The following is a 20,268-nucleotide window of genomic DNA, read 5'->3' as shown; positions in this document are numbered from 1 at the left end:
GTACCACAACAGCAGAGGGCACACCAATTCATTAACTCAGATAGCGGAAACCAGTACATGTTCCAGAGGTCTCTCAAAACACAAAACTTAAAAGAGCCTAAAATGTCTTGAAATACCAACTGCACAGTTATTTCTTCTTCAAACACTGCTTCCAAAGTTCAGGATGGAAACAAAACTTTCACTTTAAACCTTTGCTTAGTTTTGAGGAAACTGCTAACAATGATTTAAGGATGACTGAAGTGTCACATTACAGTTACTAACATTTAATTCACTATATGGCTTTTGATGAGAATATGTTGGAAAAAACCCTTAAAAAAAGAAAACGGGGAGTTACATATGTAATAACCTTGGTTCTATCAGCAGGACAGAATTTTCCACTGACCACACAATAAGTATAACAGTAATGGCAGATGAGCACCAACAAAACTTTCACACTTTCTCTGTGTGGAACTGGAAATCTTACCGAAACAGAATTGTTAGTGCTGCTATGACCATTAGCTGGGGACTGTCTGGATGTAGAGGGGGAATCTCTCTGAAATAAGACACAAGGTTCATTAACAACACAACACTATCACAGGAACACAGATATATTTAAAAGAACAGTTACATCCACAGCCTTACAACCATTTGCTTAGCTGCTTCATCTGTGAAAGTTTCCACAGTAAAAACTCCATAAATCTGGAAAGTTTTTCCATAGTTTGAGATTCAGGTTTGACATTTTGATGTATCCTAGGTAATAACTATTTTTATATTGCCTTAGCAATCAAACAGCTTTTTAATGTCTCAGTATCTGGGACCTCTTAGATCTCATGTGGCTGACAATGCTAAAGGCCATTAGTCATACTGGTGTCTTAGGTAATTACCTGAAATGAGGTACATATTCCATTTTAAATATGCTTCTAAATCTTTTTTCAGCTATGTGGTGGAGATCATTTTTGATCAGTTTCTACTCTGTGAGATGCATCTCTCTGCAGTGCCTCAAAGACACTGAAGCTAACACCTGAGAAGGAAGCCGGATACTCTCTTCCCTTTCCTCATTCATTTTACAGCACACTGAGGCTTTTTTCCTCCAACATTCTTATGGGCTTAAAATTATTAAACCGTACCAAAATATATCACTTTAAAAAAGCCACCTCTCTTGACTCAGACTACCAGTGTGGTCCTACACTTCAGTGAGGAGACAGCAGATGCAGAGTGCATACTGGGAAATTCTACAGAAAGGATAACAGGAATTTCTGACTGGATTTTGCAAAGGCAAGGAAGTCACTTGTAGAGCAATCTTTTCCACATGTCATTTTGATTGCATAGTACTTAATTCCGTAAGATCAGATAATTGAGACACCTCTTCAGGAAATAATTCACTCATACACTGTGAAAAAAAAAAAATCCCCTTTACTCCCAAAGGAATTTTGGAACACAATATTCCACGTCAAAGGTCAGTTTAGGAATGTCCTGTAATTTTGCCAAGAAAGGTTGGATTTTGCCAAGACAGGTTGGACAGATGATCCTTGAGGTCCCTTCCAAGCTGGTATTCTATGATTCTAATTTTGCATATTGTCAAGGATTGGAGAAAAAAAGAGCTAAAACAGTTTTCAAAGAAAACAAAATTATCTCTGTCACATTTTATCAATACAAGTGCCCTCTGTGAACAAATTTAAAACCAAAATTGGAGCTAAATTGTTCATGCAACATTAATCAAAGTCCTCTACTAATATTCCTGAACTTATACTAATTATGTGATAGCACTCATAGCTACTTTAAAGCACCAAGAAAAGTTGAAGTGACAGGCAATACTTTATCCCTCTTGCTGCCTGTACACTTGGTGTGCAACAAACTCATGTAGAAATTCTGCATTTTGTGGACTCATTAGATATGATTTCACAGAAAGTTCCATATGTAGCTATCTAGATGCTTGCTTTGATTTTAACACTGTTGAGGACACATTTGACAATATTATGGCTGTAAAATCATTGGGAATCAAAGTGTGCAAGTCTGTATACTTCTGCTACATGCATAAGAACAAAATGCTCATTTGGCTCCCACAACTATTGGCAACATGCAACGGACTGGGGGAAGTCAGCTCTAATTCTGTTTACAAAATCACTCCAGCATAACAAGTTTAAAATGTTCAAATGAGACCAAATAAGCTATTCGTTACTCAAAAAAGAAGAAAGAAAAAAGAAAAGCCTGAAGGAACTGGTATTCCTTTTTGGTTTTTGATATATGGGATTATCAGCATCGCCTTTATCAAATAGCAGCTAGGAGACACTTTTTTCCAAAAAAGCAGTGACTTCTTTTATAAAGAAATGTTCTGCTTGCTCTGCAATTCTGTCTCTGCCATTTTCTCACTTTCAAAAAGAGGTGAAAAATTAATTTTATCCTTTTTTTTTTTTGTAAACCTAGTTTGTTATGATCTGCTAGTAAGTGATGGTTTAGCAAGGGAAAGTTTTGGAAAGTGATGCAAGCACCCAAGTCATTTGGCGAAAAACAAGTTTAGAGTAACTTGGAGAATGCCACTATTTCCAGACTCCCTTGAAGGCTTCTCCCTTTGAAGGAAATTTTCTTGGTTTGAGAATGTTTTGATTTGTATTCCTCCAACAGTTCTCAACAGAAGACAGCATATTACTCAAAGCAGATGTTCATCATAACATACTATGGAAAATACACATTTTCAGTGCTACTGATGATTTTAGTACTAACTGTAAGAAATTAATCTATCAAGCTAGTCAAAAGACATATATACAATTTTTAAATAATTAGGGAGTTCAGCCACAATTTCAAAGGCATTTAGATTATTAATTTCCTAGGGACCTGTTCTTTCTTTCCAAAAATATCAGACTCCAAAGTTAAGAGAAAAATTGTATTTTGCACAGTGTAATGAGACAAATCACTGAGTAGAGAGATCCTTGCAGAATGGCAGGACTGTTTAGAACTGGACTGGAAAACTTCACCTTTGGTTCTGACTTTGTTTCTCCAGTAAATCAGAAAAAGCCCTAGTTCTCCTCTCCTAGTTTTATTTTCTCTGGGATAAAAGCAGAAAAACACTTGGAGGATCCAGCAATTCTGAGTAGTGTAGAAGTGTTATCATCATATTTCAGTATAACATGACTATCTAGACTTCCCAACCTTGTCTAGCCCCAAGCCAAATAACAAAACAGCAGTCTTTTGGATACTTGCTCTTCAGTTGAAGCACCACAGCTGAAGCCTTCGAGGAAACAATCACAAAACTAGTTTCCTGTTGATTCCTTGTTCTTAGGTGTGGATTATGAATGATAAATCAATGCATTTGAGATGCAATCCTATAGCAGAAGTCAATTATGTCTACTAGATATAGCCTGATCAAATTAGATACTGACAAGAACAGCTAGACTAATTATACCGTTGCCATATCCACAAAAAAAAGAGACTTTCCAAAAACCTGAAAATACATCTCAATTTCAGTCCTGCTCAAGGAACCCTTCTGGTGGTATTTTTAATACAGATGCAAAAAAAGTCTTATATTTTTAATACAGATGCAAAAATGTCTATAAAAAGTCTTACAGTCTGAGCCCTAATGGAAACACTGCAAGAATAAGGGAAAAAAATCCATGGTGATTACCACCAGATTTTTAAAAATCTCATATATATAAAGGCTTTTTTTTTCTCAATGAAACAACTCAAGGCTTTCACAAAGACAATCTGAAACATAAAGGATGTTTATAAGGAAAGTTTTTTTGTTTTTTAAAAAAAGCATCTCCCTCACCATTCTCACATATCTGACACTATAAAAAGTTACTCAGGCTGTTTTGTCAGTACAAAGTAAGAATGCAAATGTAACTAGAGCAAAATGCTTACTCAGTTGGATAAAGCTGAAACGTTTAAACAGCACACGCAGTCATCAGCCGTAAGAAGAATGCGTTGCAATAATTACTTAAGTTCATATTTGTGTAAGTCTGTAATTTCCTGGGTATCTGAAGCAGAAAACACAACATCCTGGCCACTGTGTTATCTAGACGTCTGAGTAACTCAGGCCATTTGCCACACCAATGACTAAACGGGTCATCTCACAGTATGATCAAAATTTTATGCAAGTATTCATAAGTATTATGTTTTTAAGCAAAGTCTACACCATGAAATAGAAGGCCTGGTAATTGAATGGAAGGAATGGCAGCAGGAAAAGCCTCAAATCCCTAAGGAACTTGAAGTCATTCAGTTGAGATTTTGGAAATTGCCTAGTGACACTGAAGTACTACTACTTACTATACTACTACTACATACTATAGGGACAAGACTTCCCTAAATAGGCAAAAGTGGCTTAATACTTAGAAAACACCACTACAACCCTTCACTTAAATGCTTACAAAAGAAGAAAAATATAGCAAGTGAAATGCAAGTCTCAGTTAAGTTATTTAAAATGCAAATCTCCGTTATTTAAAAAAATTAACATCCTACACCTCCCTGTATATAAAGCCATATAGACAGATTCTATATAAAAGGCAGATCACCTCTGATTCTACTCATATTTAGTTTTTCTTATTCAAGATTAACAAGATGTTTTGCAATCCAATGATGTGATCATGGTAGGAGCCTCAAAAAACCCCCAGTTATCGATTCTGTTTTATATTCCTCTTCTGGTAAAACTATACTAAGGTAGCACCAGTCCATGACTGAAGGGAAGGGGGAACCAAACATAAATTTATACTGAAATATTGCCAAAAAATACTTTAACTAGTAAGATTAAACTAGTGAAGACCCAGTATCTCTGAATTTATCTTGAGAGCATGAGAAGCAAACTTTCTGTGTCTTACAATGTCATTCAACATTTATTTTTAGCCTTTATCAATGGTTAAATATTTGATTCATCATCTGAATCACAATCCTGAAAAATTCTGTGAAAAAAATTCCCTCTGTAACAAAGGACTGGTGATGCTTTAATAGGATGATTTAAAAACGTTGACTTTTTGTGTACACTTGTGACAGCTGAAAATCTAGCCAAATTCAGTGTGGCCGAGCAGGCGGAACAGACTCAGCCACCTCTGATTAAATGAATGCTAAATGCCACAAAGTGTGATAATTTGACATGCTTGTTTTTTTTCCTCTGTCTCTGATCACACATTTCTAGTTTTGCTGCTTTTTTTCAAAGGAAGGTAAGAGTCCATCTTCCTCTCTTCTGTGAAATAGTCATGAAGAACCTAAGGACACAAAGCTAAGGAAAAGAGATGACCTGTTTACTACTAAAATGACACCTAATGGTATTAATTTAAAGGTGTATGAGGAGTTATTTTTTCCAAATAATCATCTTCCCAGCAGGTCTATAGTTTCACCAGTTTCTGTATTTTAATACTGTGAAGTGAGATATCTTTTATTATCACTGCTATTTACAGCACAGAAGTGACAAACACATGAATTCATCAGCATGCTCTAGAATTTCTATTTGAGGTTTTTTTTTTAAAGCCTTTGCATTTCATGAAAAAATTCTGTTTTCATATTTATGATTTTAAGAAAATCGGCCTCACAGGTGAAAATTTGTCAAACCTTCTACCTCTAAAACCTTTTAGTTCTTGTTGACTTCTATTAGAAATATAGAAGGCAACCAAAAAGCAGTAAATTTTTTCTTCCAACAGATTGTTCTGACAATCACAATAGCAGTTTCTGTGTGTTCTAGCATCTGCTGAGACACAAACACAATTAGGGTGAAATCACAGCTCTAAGATAGGGTGCTTGACTTCAACAGGGATTGTGATTTCACTCTCAGAATTCTAATTTGGGAACTGTTTGCGCAGTTAAGCATGTGGCACAGAAAGACTGGCATCATCTACACAGTGCATATGCCATCTGTATGCTCGAATTGGAACAGTATCTCTCTCAAGTAGCCATTTTCTAGAATTTAATTCCCTTCAGTTGCAATCTGGAACACAACTTTGTGACCAGAAGGGAATTAAATGTTACTGTGCAAAAACCATAACACCAAGTTCCTAGTCCAACAACAACTAACTCCAAATCTGTTTTTCTTCTGTAATGACAAATACCATTTTTTCATGGAAACATAATATTAAGCCACATGTAACTGTTACAGACAACCATCACAAATTTACCTCAACGGGGTTATACAGAAACAGATTCTTCAATTAACCCTTAACAGCCCAAAGCAATAAATAATGTTTAATGCCTAAAAAGAGGAGGATTGTTCCTCAGCTTAGGAACTTTATAATAGACTTCCTGGAGAATTAGTTTAAGTTGTAATTTTTTTTTAAGGGGCTTCCTAAATGCATCAGTTGAGGATGCCCTTTCCTATTTTTTTTTTTTAATAGGCTGTAAAGAGTTAGTTAAGGTGCTGATGAGATGAATATGAAGGCAGGGCTGAGTAGGTAGGTGGGACCTACTCATGTTCCGTTATCTTTGTTGTAAAATTGGTGTGCGTGATCTAACAGGACAGGCAGAAACAATTTCCCAGAAAGCAGTAACATTCAGCCATCAGCAGGCAGTTAGTTACAGGACTGAGGAAGAAATAGGATGGTTCATTAAATTCATTACCTCACAGGATGAAGATTGCGTGCGATAACTTGGCACAATCTTAAAGGTAATACTTCCACGCATTTCCCTCTGCAAAAAGAAAAGCACTTCTTAAAAGACTAAGACACCAAAGATAAAATCTCCAAATCACTAATGCTTGAAAGGAAAGCATCATAGCTTGCGAGCAGCAGCATGTTCTCCTAAAGTATTCAGAAAAGCAAAAATGCTATAGCTAATTTGTTATTTCACTTATAAACATTTAAATTGTCTTTCAATCTAAAAGATAAACATACATTATTAGCTTGTTTGCCTGACCAGTTTTCAAATGCCTAGAACTTACAGCTGTATTTTAAGGTGAGACATTCAGAGATGTGTATATTTCTTTCATGTCAATCTTTTCTTTGGAGCTATATTCTTGTGATCCACTTGCTAACTAAAGTGACATCTTCTTCCCTTTCATCATACCTATTAAATAGCAAAAACATATTCACAGTTTCTGGAAAGCTGCATGTTACTGTACTGAAGGTAGCAATGTAAGAAATACTCTTATCAAAACAGAACATGGGGTCTGCTAGTTTGCATTTACTGTAGTATAAGAATATTCATAATAAGTAGTAACTGCAGAATAGCAGCAGATTGTGGCAGCATATTTACTCAGTCATGTTTTCCTAAATGACAGTTTAAATATAAGTGCCACTGCATGGCTGACAACTGTAGGAGTCGATCTGGGCAGAAAGGTAAGCAGATCACTTCAAGTGTTCTTGGAGTTTTTCCCCTTTCTCTCTTTGACTGGTTTATTGTGAGCAAAAAACCTGCTATTTGCCTGGACTCACTTAAGCTTCTCTATATGGTTCTGGACACAACAAAAGGATTAGTGATAGCATCCAAGATCCCAAGGTTGAATGCAGAAAAATTTGCAAGTGTTATAGAATATCAAACTGACACTACTGGCAAGGCCCAAAGATGGAGTTTCCCTGCAAAAAGCCAAACTGTCTGAGCTCAAAATAATTTTTACTTTCGTTGTATCATCAATAACTATGAGTCACAATAGTTATAAATTGAAAGAAGGGATGTTTCAGCTACATATAAGGATTTCCTATGATGATAATTAAGTATCGGAACAGGTTGCCCAAAGAGGCACCTGTCCTGTCAAATCCCTGTCCTTGGGTATTTTCAAGGCTTAACAAAGCCCCGAGCAACCTGGGCTGCATACAATGTTGATCCTGCTTTGTGCAGAAAAATGGACTGGAGAACTCCTGAGGTTACTTCCAACATGAATGGTTCTATGATTTATTGTCTTTGTATTTGTGTAGCAATTATATCAACAGTCAAGAAAAGTTTCTTTTCTCTCACAGTACACTCAGTGACTATACTTGGTGTAGACTGATTTAAAAGAAGGGCATGATTTTTATAGACTAACTTGGGATGAGTAATGGGAGGAAAGCAGTATTTTTTCTGTTATGTTCACTAGAGACAAGAGAATAAACTCCTGCATTTCAACAAAGGAAACTCAGACATTAGAAAAAACTTTGTAAAATGTAGAAGAGTTATACACTAAAGTCAACTGTCTGGAGAGTTTGGGGAACTTCCCTTACTCATTTTTTTTTAAAGAGCTGGTCAGAAATACATCTGTCATGAATGGCTGGGTGTCAATGATCTTTTCTGTGGGACTAAATGGAATAAATAAAATGACACGTGGAGGTGCCTTCTACCATTCCTGGGTATAAGGTGCAAAAAGCCACTACTAAAAAACAGGGAAGAGCCCATAGAAGGCTTTATCAGCTGAACACAGGAAGACTTTGTGTTACATGCACATGCAGGCTATCAAGAATAGAAGAAAAAAGGGGAGGTCACAGTGCAATTACATAAAAGTTTTGTCAAAATAAACCAGGCACTTTTATAAAGAATATGAAAAAGGTTTCAGGCACTTACAAGCATTTTTTGTAGTTGTTCTACAGTTTGATTTGCCACACTGATTCCATTTATTTCTCGGATTTCATCCCCTACATGTAGCGTACCTGTGGAGTTAGCAAAACATACAATCACCTCAAACTTGTTTTTACAATATGAGATAATTGTAAGACAGCACTAGTATTCATACAAAAGCATAAATATGAAACAACATCAAAATAAGTTTTTTGGCTAGATTCAGAAAAGGACTTTGGTAGCTATGCATTAGCTACCAAAGATTACGAATCTGTCTTTCAGAGTGCAGCCAATACACCAGCATGAGATGCCCAGGCATCCTATAAAGTACACGAGGGAAACATCAGTTCCTTACAAGGACACTGCAAAAGCCCAAACATTGAAAAGAAAGTCACCTGCGACTAGCTAGCTGGAAGCATTCAACAGAGATATTTAAGCAGTATTTTATCAGATGACTACTTAATGCAGTTCGGTTTCTTGGACGTAGTCTTAATTTTATCTGTCAGACTGCTGTATTTTTTCATTTCTCTGGTTTTGATTTGCCATAGTTACAGTATGCATTTTCTATATGTATACTTGACTTCACCTTGAATGTAATGATTGGTGTGACTACCTACAATGACAGATGATGAAACAAATATCTACTCAGCTTAGGCAAGTCACACACTGACCTGCTGAAGCTGGGATGGTAATGGCATGCTACAACATGGCTCTAAGACACCACAAAAGCTCAAAAGAGAGGAGGCAGTGAATGAATTAACTATCTTCGGGATTAGGAGCAACCTAGGAAGCTCTTCTTAGATGATAATTTCTGATTTGAGTAGCTCAAGCACACCTAATTCTCTAGCAGTTCTCTAAAAAAACTTCCATGTTTTATTATTATCCAGAAGATGTTTTTAATATATAATGAAATATGACAAGATCATTTACCTCACATACGTTCATTTCTGCTGTATGATTTAAATAATTTGTGCAAGTATCCTTTTCTAAATACTGTACCTAATACAATTGCTGTATCTAATATAATTAATCTTACTTGGAAAACTAGCAACTGTCAAACATTTCCTAAATTGGAAAATTAGCTGAAAAAGGTCAATCAACTAGAATCCAAAAAACCTTTAAAATTCTTTTCCTGAACCAAAATAGTCAGGTTTTTTTCCAAAGAATACCATGCAAGCAAAACTTCCAGGTGAACAAATGTATGAAAATCAAACCATGTGCCTGCTAAACACAAGCGCAGCCTGAACCATGGAGAAGAATCCTGAAAAGCTCTGTTGCTATGATTCCCTTTGGGCTCTCTTCTGCAAAACAGAAGCTCACTTGGCAGCGCTACAGGAGAGACCCCAAAATTTACAAAAACTTTCAGTACTCTGAAGAGTAAGTCCTTCAGCCACATTAAATGATCCAAACAATTCTACAGGAGCTGTTCTGCTGATAGTGAAATTATAAAAAAGGACTTATCACAATTCTTCTTCCACTCTTCAGTGGAAAAATTATCACAATTAATAGTTTACTGAATGTGAATGCAACAGTCCTGCATCTGAATTTCAAATTGATCTAGTTCACATCTAGAATATTAATAACCAAAACTCTAGTGAAACTCCTTGAAAGTTGAGTTTTTGCAGACTTTCTCAGGAAGGCATTCAATACCCAATTCTTAAAAAAATATTCTAAAGAAAAATGAGGCTCTATGTTGACTATATCATGCCAAAATTAAATTGTGTTTGAAGTGTGAAATTGTTATTAAGCAATAATACTGAATCAGAAAGAGCATATGACCTGGAATATTATAAAGATTCTCTGGCATTATTCAAAACATAAATCTGATGGAATTAAATATTAGAATGAGAATCAGACTCAGTAATATCCCTGTATCAAATAATTTCAATAGTGCACTTGAATAAAATCCCCTCTTCTGGACCACTTCCCATTTCTGTTACTCTGACAGAAGTGAATATTGTTCTGTTCCTGCCTGGAATAGAGGAGTATACATAAAAGCTGGGAATAAAGCATGGACATTTAGCAGTAGATTGTTATCCTGTTTTTGGGAGGGGATGCACTGATAAACCATAGGAAGACATCTGCAATCTGAGGGAAGAGACTTCTGTTATTTGTAGAAAATTTTTACTCTTTATAAATATTCTTGTTGGAAAAGAATATTCTTGACATCTTTGAATAACAAGTCTTCTGTACCATTTGTAGCTCCCATGATACCTATGCTTAACCTTCTAATTTTGGTTGCTCTTCATTCCTTTTCTATTGACAGTGCAATGTTTATTTAGAACTTAAGCTATTCATGACTTATTGATGTATAACACATCTGTAATAACAAAGAATAGATGTATTTCTGGAGTAAATTATTTCCTTCTTTGTCTTTGCAAGCCAGAACGAAGACAGTTTCAGGAAGTGTGTGCTCTTGCTCTGCACAGAACTATGAGAAATCCTACCCTATTAGGAAGAGAGACCAAATTCTTGAAGTCCCTATTCGGAAATGTATTTTGCAGCCAAAAGAAAATTCTGTAGCTTGGAAAGTGAAAGGCTGTGAACATATAGTAATATTTTCGCCAAGTCATCACACACATTTTGTTAAAATTGAATAAACCTTACTAGGGGTATCAGTGTTTTAAAAACTGATTTGAGTTTTACAGTAAATCACTTCGAGAATGTACAGCTGCTGTTTTTCTGGCGAGGTTACATGGGCAGCCAATAAGTCCTCTTTGTTCTTTGGAAATCGTTTAAAATGCCATATTGGGACTCTTCTTAAATGCATTTTAAGAAAGAATTCACATTTAAGCATGTATGCCCCAAAACCAGTCAGCAGCAAAACCCCCATGGGCTAAGATACTGACAGCTGCTGTGTACTCAGGCTATATGCAGATCCCCTGAAAATAACATTTACAGTATGAGCAGTCTAAACAGTATCCACAGGTAAAAAGTGAGTGGGCAACTGAGCTAAGTTAAGGCACTGACACAAAGGTGAAAGCCAAGACATAATTAAAAGCCTGAGGTCTAAGATAAAATTAATTTACTCATCCTAAAAAAGCAGACAGGTCAACAAAAAGACTGATTTTTTAATGACTGGTGTTTCATTTTCATTGAGCTGAATCCTCTGGAAGTTGCAGGTAGATAGCATCTTTACAAGCCTACCTTCCCGTTTCAACTCCCCTACCTTTTGAAGACTGACAGCTATTAATCATCAGGACTAGATACAGCTGGCATAGAGACAGGAGGCAGACTTCAGAGCAGCTACTATTTCGTAATTGGGAATTGTGCAGTTTGTACTTAATATTACTAGATCTGAAATTATACAGTTCCTGTAACCCTCCCAGTAGATCTATTATCTGGTCCTTGCTGTTATTGCCTGGCAGTTTTCCATATAGCAGAAGGACACAGCAGAAACAACATAAAAAACCCCCAAAACAAGTAAAAGCCACAGACCCTGTCAATAGGATTCAAACACGTGTTGTGCTTGAGATCTATGTCAACTTACATTTGTGTTGTTCTACTCAGTAAAAATATTCTAAATATAGGTATGTTGAATGAAGCAGTGAAGTTAAGAGGCATCTAGAGCACTAACAAAATTAGAAACATTTTTAAAAAAATGACAATACTACAGAAACGCTGAAGTATAGGTCCTTTTTGAACTAAATCTATGTGCATAAGAGCTACATTAGACAAAGCACATATAGAATAGGTTAAATTTCCCAAATCTTTAGAAATAAAAGACGCTATACAATTAAAAAATAAAAGAACAGACTTTTAATGGGCAGTTATATTTTTTACCCAGTTTTCACAGGTTTTAAAGGTTTTATTACCCCTGTTATGGAACACAGTCACGTGAAACAATACTTTGCAGAGGATCACCCCTACCTAAGTACAGTTGGAAGAAAACTTTCTTCCTGTGAATCTTAGAGCAATCTCCTCCTAGAATTCACTTTTAGAAGCCAAATAAATTTAAATTCAGAGGGTCCTCTAAAGGAATATAGAAGTCTATATGAATTGCACTTTTGCTTGTATGAAAAGTTTTCTCTTTCCTGCTTCTTGACAAGTTTGATCATATCAAGGAGACAAAGTGAATATATCAGGGAAAGGATCGCTGTACCCTTTTCCTGTTTTATGTTTTGTCTTCCTAATTACCTGTTCCTAGCTTCCTTTGAAATCGAACAGTAGGCTAGAAGGAACTTTGGACTGACAAATGATGAAAATTTTTGTATTCAGCAAAAGAAAAAGATGGCAAACTGTAAAAACTAAAGTAAACTTTTTAAGGGTGCAATCCAAACTTGCAGCTAACAACCTAGCAAGGAAGTTCATCTGTTTAAAGTAGGACAAAGCCCAGCTATTTTTGACACCTGATCTGGACCCACAAAATGGAAAAAGGGAATAGACTGGAGATGAAAAAAGATGCATGTTTGCAGGGTTTGCTATAATAGAGAAAACAAAGGTTCAAGTTCTAGGCACAAGAAATATTTTTATTTCAAAAATCATTTTTATGAGCCTCAACATCAAAAGTACAAAGATCCTCAAGAATTGTGTGAAAATACATGGATAAATTTAAATTTTTTGTTGAACAAAGCTCTTTTGTTTTTGCAAGGAAAAGTCCTGTAAGTAGTATAAGGATTTTTTTTTTTTTTAACCAGAGGATTAAATAAGTACAGCTCCAGAAATTATTGGCACTTCAATCTCTTACCGAGCTATACCGCCACTATCCTAATTAAGGCCTAAATGAAACATAGTGGGCCCTCATCCCAACACTGGCAGACATCTGCAACTGGAAGGTAATAAAGGCAGTTAACAGGACTCCATCCAGATACAGAGGTACGCCACTATGGAATAGTAGCAATCAAAATGAGGAGTATGTACTGTTACACAGTTTGTACAAAATGATCAAAATAATTGTGTTTGAAGACAAAACTATTCATGACACATGATTACCTTGCCGGTGAATCATTCCTCCGTGCATAATTCTTGCCACAATGCAATGGTTCAGCTCATTCATTTTTAAAGTGATTCCCTACAAAAAAGAAATGTTTATACTTTTAAAATAAAAGATTAAGCAGTGTGATTCTTAAGTGGTTAAGAACAGTCACTTCTCCTAAAAGCTTGAAGGCAGGGTATAAATTTTAAGGTCAAAATAAAAACTTTGCCTTCACTTAAGTATGAGCAATGAAAACAGATACTATTTATAAGTGAAGATGCAATACTTTAATATATAAGCATACAAGATTCTGGTTTGTTAAAAATGTAATTTTGCACTTTGAAGTGCAAAGTGTCCAGTTTGGTTTAAAGCCTTATCTGCTATAACTACTACAAGGTTGTTTTTAAACAAAACCAACTCTGGTGGTACAGCAGTAGTATGAATGTACACATAGCATTTTAAGTTAAGGATATACACAGGAGGATAAGCATCTACAATGGCTGCTCAACTATTCCAATTATACTGGCAACTCTACCTCAAAGTGCAGAATCTGTCATTAAAATCATTATAATACTGGTCTTTACCAGTACAGAGTCAAGAAAAATACTGAGGTTCTCTCCGTACCATTGGTTCATCTGTGTTCTTCTGGAACTGCACCAGTCGAACTCGTGTTACGTTCTCCATATCCATGTCGCCGTTGGCGCTTTCTGGAGAATCTCCGTTTAAGTATGGAGAGGTGGGAGGAGGTGTAACTCTCAGCGCTTCATCACTGTAAACTTCATGTGCCACTACATCATGAGTTTGAAGTAAGGCCTAGAGGAGATTACAGCAACAAAATATGAGACTTCTATCATCTCTGATACCCTCCACTCATTCCTTATAAGTAGTTTTGAAAATTTTCAGAAATTAAAGGAAATCCAAGATATTTGTGCCTCACTGTCTATATAGGAACTTTTCCCTTAAAGGAGTCTAAGATAAACTTCAGCAGACTGCAAATGCACACACACATATCATACCTAGCCTTTGAAATCTTCATGAGTAAATCTGATTTGCTACTGTAGATGCCTCAATGAGAATGATGCTACTTCCCTCTCCCCATCTTCTTGACACCTGCAAGGTGTCAGAATTAAGCCATCATTATTTATGTGCCTAGACACAGAATTAGAAAGCTACCTATTCTGTAATAATTACCCTAGTAAAATGGAAAGGTATTCAGATCCCGTGGTATTTCATTCTAATAAAGACAGACTGTGGATCAGTATTGACTGAAAGAATGAAATACTGTTTTTTGTTATTTTCTAGCATAATCAATTCCATATCCTCCCTTTTCCCTAGAGCAGGGACCCAGCACAACCACAGTGAGTTGAAAATGACTGATGAAAATTACAATCAACCAACAAACTGCTCAAATACTACTGTACTAGTTTTACTCTACTTCTTGATGCAAAGAATGGTACAACACGTAATTGATTAAATGTATTTAAATATCTTTGATAAGCAGAACAACTGACTGTGTAAGAACACTAAGCTAGGGCAAAGACATAAAGCCTGTATAACTGTAAAAAGTGTAACACAGTACTATGAAATAAAAGTTGGACAAAGCGTAAACATTTGCAAAGCATTATTCAATAGTACCAGGCTTTTTTATGGTATGACATTCCACTGTTCTCCAGGATATCTTTAAAAGCCCTGTATCGCATCCATTCCACGTTTGCATTCAACTCTTAATGATGAGTATATTACAGCTAGCTTGCTTCTGTCCAAATACGAAATACGATTTATATGTGAACATGTTAGTTCTACTCCTACACTAACTCATCAAGGATCAGAGAGAGGTCCTGCCTCTATATCCAAATGGACGGGCTTCTCAGATAAGGATTGATAAATCAAGCCTAGTTCTTACAATATCTCTATACTAGCAGAGATATCAGCCACCACTGCAGTTAGGTCAATCTGTATTATAGCTAACACCTTGTTAATTTTAATTTAAATGCTCATAACTCTTAACTTGCAAAACCCATCACTCTTGCAAGTGAGATTGACCATCTAGAATTTGTTTTGGCAGAGAAATCTGACGCTGCAATGTCTTAGTCTTCAATTAAAATGTTTAAGCAGAAATTAAACTGAAAAAAAGTGATAAAAACCATCCCTACAAGATGTATTTCTGAAGTGGAATTCAAGGCAGAAATGGGATTTTCATGGCCTCTACAAAATCCTAAATTTGTTCCCAAGGTAGCACTTCTTAAGTGTACCATATTATAAACGATAACTTCATAAACAGTTTAAGTTCCCTTTCCTTAAATTAGTTTCAAACTATAGTTGCGAATTCAGCATTATAATGGTGGAATGGAATTTGCTAAACTAGCAATGCCCTGCCCACATTCCCCCTTGTTTTTCCAGTGTTTCAAGCCCACCTACACAAATACTATTTTTAGTTAAATACTAACATTTATCTGCATTTTCTGTTTTTCATCTTATTTTGTCAACCAAACTTGCAACAACTCCTCTGCATTAGTCTGTACTACTGAAGCAACATTTTATATTAGAAATTGGGACCATATATGTAAGTTAAACCACTTTAATTAAATCAATTCTTAATTTATTTAATTGGGTGTAAACTTATCTGTGAATACTCCTATATGGGTTTAGGGATTTAGCTTAATTTTCATTATAGTATTTGAACACTGCAGTTGTCCCAAATAAGACAAGAGCAGCCATATGCAATCATGCTTTAGCTCTGGCTGTTATAAAAAACATCCATTCTAGGAGGGAGTGTGGTCTTGGCCTTGGGCGTAAGCACTCTTTAACAGAGTAGGATGATCTTCTGTGCTTCCTTCAGCTCAATCTACTCAAAGCTACTTACTCAACTTCATGCACCCACCAGGATCTGTTATACTCTCCATACTTGAATATTACATTGCTTATGTAATTCAGGGCCTTACATTTGTTTCACATCCAGTACTTGCCTTGCTTTATATTATATTTTTAGCAATAATATACATCTTGTAGGAGCTTAAAATATGGTGATTTGAACATTTTTAAAGGTTCATAATTATACTAGAGGACTTTTAAATGTGTTAACAAAAATTAACACAGATTCAGAGACACCAGATCTTGAAGTACAGCAAGCTCAATTTAAATATTGAAAAGATTTAATATAAAGGCTACTCTTGGACTTTACTTAAAGATGTTTTCATGCATTTGTGTTAATTTTGATTTTTTCTTCCTGTCTCTCTTTTGCAGAACAAGATAATCCTGGTGAAAATAAGTTTAGTGAGAAGGCAAGAGGTAATGGCCTCAAGTTGCGCCAGGGAAGGTTCAGACTAGATATTAGGAAGCATTTCTTTACAGAACGGGTTGTTAGGCGTTGGAATGGGCTGCCCAGGGAGGTGGTGGAGTCCCCATCCCTGGAGGGGTTTAAGAGTAGGGTCGACATAGCGCTTAGGGATATGGTGTAGTTGGGAACTGTCAGTGTTAGGTTAATGGTTGGACTGGATGATCTTCAAGGTCCTTTCCAACCTAGATGATTCTGTGAAATTGCTTTCTACCATAATGCAGGATCATCATCTGCAAAGAACAGTGTAGGAAGGCACATGATGATGGGTAAAACTTAAGTAAAAGTCTCCTAGTACATCAAACACTTTAATTGCTGCCACATAGTAAACATATATCATAGAACCTTTTACAGATAGAACTGGCAACATTTGAAAAACTACTCAAAGCTGTGTAATGGAATAAAAGCTCCTTGAAATTTATACACAACAAATGAGGTACTTGATAATCTTTTAAAGAATTCTTAGATCATTTATCTGCTGAAAGACCTTTATGCAAAATTTACATACATTTATTTAAATTAAAATGTTAACCATGTACAGACTAAATTAATAATTTATTCCTTACTCCATAAGGCACACAAGGGTAAAACCAAACTAAAACAACAAAAGACTTTGAACTTGAAGATCTCAGTGCCAATAAGAGTACTTTACAAACGCATACTTTATTGGCTTTGGTTCTGTAAAGGCCTACACCTAGTCTAAACCACTAATACTGTGTTTAAGTAAATGAGACAGCCTATACTCCATTGTCTTCCGATTAGGTATACACATTAGATAATAATAAAAATAATAGTAAAATACTGTTATCATAGAGGTGTTAACACACATCATCTTACTTACCACACCTTATTGCTTCAGTCTCTGTGTGTCAAAGCTCAGCAACTTACTAACCAGAGTATTGCTCTGTATGATGCTTAGTAAACACATGAGTGTAGGCTGACAATATTGTTTTATACAATTATTTCCCTTCCTAATAGTATCTATTTTAAAGGCTTTGGCTCTGAAGGAAAGTTTGGCAGAATGCCCCATACAAAAGAATAATTTTGAAAGGTCTGCAACCTTATAAAAGGTGTATGTGGGAGCAGGAGTGTGAATGATGGGAGAGGATGGGATTGCCTCTTTGGCATCTGGAGACTCTTTGGTATCTGCACCCTACAGGTATGGTTCCTGCTGATTTAACTGCTGCTATACATGTTTGTGCCATTCCTCCCTAACCTGGACTGCGTGTTTCTGTCCCCTTGCTCATTCTGGCTCTAGCAGTATTACATTTGTCCCTAATTCTTTTTGCTAAATTGTTTTGTTGGAGCAGTTTTCTACTAGTTTAGCACAGTGCAATACCAAAATACAGGGTCAGATGAATGTCAAAATAATTGCAAGGGAGAGGATGAAACAGGGGACGAAGGGATGGGACTCCATCAACTAGCAGTTTAGCTTAGGATGCCATAGACTAAGTTAGTGAAATTACTCTTCATCGAAAATACTTGTTATGGAATTGCAGCTTAGTCCTTATAAAAAAATACTTTTTATAGAATTACAGGAAAAGAATTCTGACAGATGTTTTAAATTTATGAGGATATCAGGCAGAAATAGAGATACTTATAAAAGATGATTTCCAACTCACTTTTCCTGTCACTTGATTTGATACACGAATTTTTTACATGTTGCAATCATTTTTATTGATGTCTACTCTGAAAATAATTTATTCTTAAAAAATGCTCTTTCTCTACAGCGCCCAAAGTTTCTGCAATACTGTGCGGTAATTATGCAAAAAAGGTAAGTCAAATGAACCTATCAGATTTCCAAATAAAGAAGTTGAGTACCAGAGAGTATTATTCTTGGGTTTTTCCCCTCCCCTTTTTTAAAAAAAAATAAATCTTTCTTACAATATGGCTGAGTACCATTCCACCTTGTTTTATGTTCTATTTCAAGCAAGTATTCCTGTAAAATGATGACCCAGATTTGTTACAGACTTCAGGATAGGTATCATCTCCAGGCAATGACATACCAGTGTGTTGCTGAGTACAACATAAAAAGCCAGTATCTGTATTAGCAGTTAGTGCAATGAAATAGGAATGAATCAACAAGTAAAACAACTGGGTTAGTGAGGACCCGATGTACACACTGAACACATTGCAGCTTCCATCTGACCAGCTTCCATCTTGCCCTGTGGACTGAATGCCCATTAGCTGCTGGATTACACTGGCTTCTGGCATACATCTTCGAGTTTAATTTTATCTGAAAGGAGTCTAGTTTGCATGCTCAGAGACCCTTACAAGATACAAGCCAAAGCACTGTAAGGGGACAATCAGGAGATTCACTTCAAAAACACACTCCTGATCTGATTTAAAGTACTAAAATCAATGCACCCAAAGCTACAGTGGCCATCAAAAGAACACACTGGGACATGCAGCTATCCAGAGTTCATCTTATACCTGAGTATGAGGTTGGTTTCAGCTCACTCTTTCCTGGAAATTAGGTTTATCCTTCAGACTTACAGTAATTCAGCTTTCAGGTGAGCAAATTCCACAAAGCCCCCTGCATATAATCCTTGCATTAGGGAAAGTCAAATCATGATTTTAAACTGACAATAGTGTATAGCAGATTAAGGAAACACTTTTATTTCTGAATTTATGAACTTCATCCACAGCATAAACAAAAAGAAATCCTTTAAGCAGTTTTGAAAGACTGGACTTCAGTAACTTGAACCAAGTTATTAAGCAGTCACATCCCTGACAATTCCTGCCCACAAATCAGGTTTGTGAAACAGACAGAGTAGGAGTTGATATGTAACACAAATTCACTAGATTGTACAACCTATTGATGTATTGTAAAATAATGTTAAACAAACACTTATTTTCAATGAACTCACACACCTTTATCATAACAAGACCTTGGGAAAAAGAAAAAGAAGGATTCTAGCTCTACCTATGGACATCCAAAAGGATTCATTCTTCTTTCTAGGTGCAACACAGCTCCCCTCAAAAGACTCCATAGATTGCTCCAAACTGCTGTCATTTTTCAGCACAGCAATAGGAACCAACAGTAGTAGTAATAGCAACTATTTTGCCACACCAGCAGAAATATTTATTAGTAGGTGTACTGTATTGTATAGTTTCATCACTTGCAGATTTTAGACAGAATTTATGGAAATTACTTCTTCTAATATAAAGAATATTAAAAAAAAAATTAACCCAACTAGAGTAGTATTTGCTTACCATGAAATGAGGTTGTGTTAAAATACGCTTTAGCTCCTTTGCATCATTGTTCTCTGGGTAACATGAAATTTCTTCCAATACCTGCAAAGTAAGCAGAATTGCCAATAATAACTTTCTTTTAAATAAAGCTATTAATCAAACAAATGAAAACCCTCACTGGTCAGTTAGAATATATCCAAATGTTTCTATAAAATATTTTTGACAGGAAAGGGCTTAGGAGAATGTTCTCCCCGCAAGAGAATAGAAGACCTCATTTCAATTTTCTTTCTGAGAGAGATTAAAGCAGAAATTTGAAGGAAACAGTTGCTCTTTTTTTAATTGACAATATTCCTCCAACAGCTAAATATATGGAGACAGAAATGAAGTGCTAATAGGTGACACACAT

The 20,268-nt window shown here is 35.8% G+C and overlaps 1 protein-coding gene across 17 annotated transcripts in view; it reads right to left on the bottom strand.

Annotated features, from left to right (window-relative positions):
- CASK (calcium/calmodulin dependent serine protein kinase) overlaps positions 1-20,268 on the bottom strand; it is a 225,864-nt gene that overhangs the window by 23,445 nt on the left and 182,151 nt on the right. For 10 of the 17 annotated variants that reach the window (XM_074814527.1, XM_074814528.1, XM_074814532.1 and 7 more), the window contains 6 exons: positions 19,884-19,964; positions 13,958-14,146; positions 13,351-13,429; positions 8,425-8,510; positions 6,514-6,582; positions 464-532 (listed from right to left, as the gene is read on the bottom strand). In XM_074814527.1, coding sequence (XP_074670628.1) covers positions 464-532; positions 6,514-6,582; positions 8,425-8,510; positions 13,351-13,429; positions 13,958-14,146; positions 19,884-19,964 — 573 coding nt within the window. The remainder of the gene's footprint in view (positions 1-463; positions 533-6,513; positions 6,583-8,424; positions 8,511-13,350; positions 13,430-13,957; positions 14,147-19,883; positions 19,965-20,268) is intronic. The other 7 variants (XM_074814538.1, XM_074814535.1, XM_074814539.1 and 4 more) reach the window with 1 other exon arrangement.

The sequence above is a fragment of the Strix aluco genome, chromosome 2 (genome assembly GCF_031877795.1).
Source record: "Strix aluco isolate bStrAlu1 chromosome 2, bStrAlu1.hap1, whole genome shotgun sequence".
NCBI classification, from domain to species: Eukaryota; Metazoa; Chordata; class Aves; order Strigiformes; family Strigidae; genus Strix; species Strix aluco.
Note: the sequence above shows the minus strand (reverse complement) of the source record. Positions and strands in the feature narration are given on the sequence as shown.